Source organism: Hordeum vulgare, chromosome 4H, assembly GCF_904849725.1.
Source record: "Hordeum vulgare subsp. vulgare chromosome 4H, MorexV3_pseudomolecules_assembly, whole genome shotgun sequence".
NCBI classification, from domain to species: domain Eukaryota; kingdom Viridiplantae; phylum Streptophyta; class Magnoliopsida; order Poales; family Poaceae; genus Hordeum; species Hordeum vulgare.
Window position 1 is genome coordinate 169,287,030 of NC_058521.1, and position 5,929 is coordinate 169,292,958.

At 48.1% G+C, this 5,929-nt stretch overlaps 1 protein-coding gene across 1 annotated transcript; it reads left to right on the forward strand.

Annotated features, from left to right (window-relative positions):
- The first annotated feature begins 509 nt into the window (after positions 1–509).
- On the forward strand, positions 510–2,938 carry LOC123446286 (putative pectinesterase 63). Its single transcript, XM_045122962.1, has 3 exons — positions 510–1,659; positions 2,146–2,494; positions 2,577–2,938. The coding sequence occupies exons 1-3, from the start codon at positions 665–667 to the stop codon at positions 2,592–2,594; spliced, it is 1,362 nt and encodes a 453-aa protein (XP_044978897.1). The 5' UTR covers positions 510–664; the 3' UTR covers positions 2,595–2,938.
- The last annotated feature ends 2,991 nt before the right edge of the window (positions 2,939–5,929 follow it).

Here is a 5,929-nt window from a genome sequence, read left to right on the forward strand (position 1 = left end):
GGAATAAGAAAAAAAATTAAGTAACGTAAAATTACAATGCATTGATGTTAAAATAGAGAAGGTGAAGAATAACTATTCCTCATCTAGGGTAACGAATAACGCAATCATATATATATATATATATATATATATATATATATATATATATATATATATATATATATATATATATATATATATATATATTATACATCATGCATGCCTCATTTGTCCATTTGGTTGAAGTTTTATAACTTGTTAAAATGGATTCATGATTGCTCTTACTTGAAAGTCCTCGTCGCAAGGACCATAAATATGTGAAAGGAATATATATTGTGCATATAGGGTTTAAAAGATGCAATAGATTCAAACTAAAAGGTAAAACAAAAAGCATGACTGGGTGAAGCATATCATCTCTTTCAAAAGCTGCATTCGGTGACACCATCCAAAATAATCAATGGACTAATGCATGCAGTGGAGAAAATCCATTCTCCTAAGAATAGGTACGTGTGCGCGACATCGCGCGCTATTAGAGACCTCCACCTCCACTTCCATTCCAAAAATGGCGACTGGCCAGGGCCATGCGGCCATACATTTCCCAAGCGCACTACATATACACCAACACCATTCCGACACACCCTGCTAGGAGAGGGAGACGACGAGGCTACCACTCAGTTAGTTACCCATGGGCCGCAACATGGCGCTTCCCCTGGTCATGGCGCTCGTGGCCCTAGTGGCGTCGCTGCCGTCAGCTTCCCCTGCAACGGCAGGGACGGCTGGTGCATTCGACAACTGGTTGTCGGCGAACCAAAAAGATTTCGCGATCACACAAGCGTTGTATGCGAAGAAGGCTGTGGGTGACACTGGCAACAGCATCGACGAGTCCCTGGCCAAGGCAGAGGATAACAAGACCACCTTTGTGGTGGACCCCAAGGGCGGTGGCGACTACAAGACCATCACGGCCGCGCTGGAGGCCGTCCCGGAGGGCAACACCCGTCGTGTAATCCTGGACCTGAAACCCGGCGAGTACCGAGAGAAGATCTTCATCAACATCAGCAAGCCCTACATCACTTTCAAGTCAGATCCCAAGAACCCGGCCATCATCGCGTGGAACGACATAGCTGCCACGTTAGGTAAAGACGGGAAGCCTGTGGGCACGGTAGGGAGCACCACCGTCGCTGTCGAGTCCGACTACTTCATGGCGTACGGCGTGGTGTTCAAGAACGACGCGCCAACTGCCAAGCCAGGAGCCAAGGGCGGGCAGGCGGTGGCGCTGCGTACGTTTGGCACCAAAGCGGCTTTCTACAACTGCACCATCGACGGCGGGCAGGACACGTTGTACGACCACAAGGGATTGCACTACTTCAAGGACTGCCTGATCAGAGGAAGCGTGGATTTCATCTTCGGGTTTGGGAGGTCCTTCTACGAGAACTGCCGCATCGTGTCCATTGTCAAGGAGATCGCCGTGCTCACGGCACAGCAGCGGACCAAGACCATCGAGGGCGCTATCGAGAGCGGCTTCTCGTTCAAGAATTGCACCATCATGAGCGAAGGCGGGGGTGATATCTATCTTGGTAGGGCGTGGGGGGACTCGTCGCGCGTCATTTACGCCTACACCGAGATGAGCAAGGAGGTGGTGCCAGTTGGATGGGATGGATGGGAGGTCAAGCAGCCTGAGAGGTACTCCTTTCCCTTTTCGTTCGGTTACATTATGTATGGATGGATTGTTCAAAAACATTATGGATGGATGGATGTTTGATGCATACTCCCTCCATCCGGTAATAAGTGTATTTTTTTCTTTTCTGTCATTCAAATTAGTTGAACTTTAACTAATTTTATTAAAAAAATGCTAGCATTTATGACATCAAATTAGTATAAATAGATTTGTCTTTACATGAAGTTTCTAAATATATCATTTTCATGCCATATATATTGCTACTATTTCCTATAAAGTTGGTCAAATTTGAATTTTTTTGACTAAGTACAAATTTATATGTACACTTATTTATAAACAGAGGGAGTAGTAATGAAGGTTTATTTTATTTTGGACATTCTCACTCATGCATATTCTTTAGTACCCCCCTCCGTCCGAAAATATTAGTATTAATCATCTTCATCCCATCACTCATGCATGTTTATCGAATGAATATGAATGCAAATGTGCAGTAGCGGGATCTACTATGGCGAGTTCAAATGCAGCGGGCCGGGGTCGGACGCCAGGAAGAGGGTCGGGTGGGCTGTGGATCTCACCGAGGCCCAGGCCAAGCCCTTCATGGGCACACACTACGTCTTCGGCGACTCTTGGATTCTACCTCCACCAACTGGGAACTCTCCTCCCTCTAAGAAAACTTCCAGTGGCGGAGCCACCGCCACATCCCCCGCCGCATCACCGTCGTCGTCGCCCGAGTCCGCGTCTTCAGCCTCGTCGCCCAAGTCCGCGTCTTTAGCCTCGTCGCCCGAGTCCGCGTCTTTAGCCTCGTCGCCCGAGTCCGGGTACTCAGCTGGAAAATCTAAGGTATGTAGATGTTCAAGCTCTCCCGCGGCATACTTATTTTTGCAGCGTTAAAACCCCTGATGGCGTTGTGGATTATTTGCAGACCAAAAAAGAATTATAGAGGAAGAAGACCGGCTCTTCGTCATGTGTTAGTAGCAACGCTTGAGCATCTTTTTCTCGAAGAGGCTAATTGGCTTCGAGCTTTGGGACCAGATAGTATAGATGCATACCTCGATGAGCTTCGAAACTGTGACTCAATGATTCTGCCACGTACCGTCAAAATGTTCGTTCGAATAACCATGTATGAGATGTATAGTACTTTGTTAATCACACAAAAATATGTCTTCTTAACCAGTATTATTTTCATGCAAACTAACACTTATTTTTTTCCTAACAGAGGCAAGCCCTCACCTCTTCATCATTGACTGTGTATCATGTTCATTTCATCAGCATTTCTTAAGCATCATATTGAAATCTCTTTAATCATGCTACTTACCTCCTAGCCCCGTGCCCCCCCTCCTCGCGGGCGGGCTGTGCGCCCGAACCCTAGCCGCCGCCCCCAGCTCCCATCCACCTCGCCTCCCGGCGCCGGGCAAAGCCCGCACGATTCCGGTGACGGCAGGACCTTCTCTTGGCCTCTCATGGAGCGGGGCCGCAGGGGCTTCTGCTTCAGCTGAGAGGAAGCTTGGAGGCCGGCACTTCGGCCACGGCGCACTGGTGGTGGAGGTGTGTGGCGGCGCTGCTGCTGTCCGGTGTTGGTGCATCGCGGCGGAGTGCGCGGGCTGGTGACAGCGCAGTGCTCTTTCGTGGCGGGATCCGACTCGGCCAGATCTGCCGGAGGTGAGGGTGGCGGCCGTAGCTCGACAGGAGATCTTGTGGAGCGACGGGCCTGGCAGGAGTCGGCAGCGGGCGATGATGCGTTTGGGTGGCTGCAGCACCGCCCGAAGACTGCAACGCGAGTCCGCGGCCAGGTTGGTGGAGGCGACGCTCTGAGGCTCCGCCAAGATGGAGTCTTGGCGAGCAGCGATCGGTCGGCCTCTTATGTGCGGTGTGATGAGCGGCGGTGCTCTCTCTGTGTGGCGCAGCTTGGCTTCGTGGAGGATGTGGGTCCAGCCGTCGCAAGGTTGTCCCTTGGAGTGGGCGATGGTTGTTGCGGGCATCTTGGACCTTGCCGGAGGTGCGGGGTGGCTGCGGTTTCTTGTCTAGGCGGGGTGTTGATGGTATGGCCGGTGTTCTCCTTGCCTCGTATCCTATCTTTGGCCCTCGTCTTTGGAGCTGCATAGGCGCAGGGTTGCGGTGCGGCGGTTTGATGCTTCTAGGACGGTGTTGAACAATTCTAGCTGGCGTGGTGAGATGCGACGCGCGGATGAAAATCTTGATTGGCTTATGTCGGGCCGATGTCGATGGCATCTGTGGATGTCATTCCCCTCATTGGAGGCGTCGTCGAGTTGCGTTCGTCATGTCCCTCGCTTGCTTGGAGTGGTGGCTGTCTCCGGGCGAAAGCCATGATTCGGTTGGATCGACACAATGGCGGCGTCCTCGATGTCGTTCCTCTGTTGGGAGCATTGTGTTTGGAGACATGTTGGCTCCTCGTCGCTCTCCTCCGGTGTTCGCCGCTATCCTCCTATAACCTCGACAGCAATATGTACGCCCGTCGCCGGTGTGTCCAAGATGACGTCTTTCTCAGTCAGGATCGAGTCCTGTTACCCACTTGCCACTTTCTCTTAGGCGATAAGAGTGGTTGGTGCGTCGACTAGTGAAGTTATTCGGAAGTTGGTGTTCTTCGGAGGTGTCCTGCGTGGGTCGAGACGTGATGTTGTGTTTTGATTAGGATAGGCTCTTTGCGTTGTAGCTTGCTTTGCGGTGTTGTCCGTCTTTGTTGTTGGGATGTGATGTTTGCGCTATGTTTGTTGTTCCAGCGAGTATAGTTTCTTGTCTCTTATAATTTTGTCTTTTATAAAGCTAAGGTACGCCTAGGCGTACTGTCGAAAAAAATAAGCATCATATTGTGTTCGTTAAGAGTTTAATTTGGGTGAGTTCTAAAACACTAAATTATTTTTCCATTTTATTAAATGTTGAATATCTAAACATTTCTCCCTATTGGTGTTCTAGCGCAGGACTCACCTCCACACACTGTGCATGTGCCCTTTGTGACATTTGAAAGCTCCCAAATTGTTTCACAAATTTAGCACAAGCCTAACGCCTACCTCTAGTTCAAACCCTTTATTCTTTTTCTCCCCTTTTATTGAAAACTATTGTCAAAGCTTATCCTAATGGCATGGATATTTTTATGTGGTCTTGAGGTATACTTACTAGCTAGAGAAGCCATCTTTAAATTTGCACGCCATTTGAAATTCATTTTGCGCACCAAATATTTTCAAAAACCTACCTTTTTTATTTTCTGTATGTAAAAGGAAAATGGAAAGGGAATTCCCAGCAAGCGTCCCTCTCATTCTTTGGTCCATTCCACAAGCGCTGCCTAGCTAACTCCCGCACCAGCACAAAACCATACATTCCAACTAGGAGAGCTACTAGTAGAACGCATGGGCGTTGCTATGGGTTACAATGTATATTTGGCATGCCCTGCTCAACACGGATTGTAAAGACGACATGACGGCAAATTGCGCTGATGTACCGGGTTCTTGGACATTGTGTCCAGTTGCGTGTGAGCTTTCTTGTGGAGAGCTATTATCGTAAGATAATGAGATCTTGTCAGGAACAAACTCCAGCTCAGGCAGGACCCTCCACAAGTAGGATCAAAGCAAGGGTGCTACTGACATTTAAAAAAAAAAAAGAGGATTACCTCGGCCTCTAGATCAATTGATGCATGTAGTCATTTATTAAAAAAATAATTTTGTAGTCCAAGACAAGCTCAATAAAAGCTGTAAATCTGAAAATATAAAAAAATGTCACAATAGGTGAAAATAGACCTAGATGATTAAACACTTATTTTATTACTGGACCTCCATCCAAACCCGATGTATATCCCGATCTACCAACTTCCTCGGGTAGACCCAATAACGATAGGTTCCGTGGCTTCCGCAGAAGTGATTAACGACCACGTACGGATCAACACAACAGTCCTGTACATAATCTGCAAAAAGAATATGTATTTGTTTATTAAAAATCAAATCGTTCCTGTAGGCGCTACTGACATGCTACTCTCACATGAAGCCAAGGCCCACCAAGTGAGACGACGCACAAAAATGTATCTCCTAGTCGACGGACAAGACAATGATAGTCAGCGATGAAGTCTTGACACGCTGTTGCTTTCGTCCACATCGCATGAAGAGATCAACTTGACATTTGATAACCCACAAGTATAGGAGATCAATTGTAGCCTTTCTTGATAAGTAAGAGTGTCCAACCCAACGAGGAGCTAAAGATAGAACAAACATCCCCTCAAGTTCTGCCGACTACCGATACAACTCTACGCACGCTTAACGTTCGCTTTAC

Coding starts and splice junctions, on each gene's coding strand:
- LOC123446286 (XM_045122962.1), top strand. CDS start 665: ATGGGCCGCAACATGGCGCTTCCCCTGGTCATGGCGCTCGTGGCCCTA. Junction 1,660..2,145: donor GAGGTCAAGCAGCCTGAGAG/GTACTCCTTTCC, acceptor GCAAATGTGCAG/TAGCGGGATCTACTATGGCG.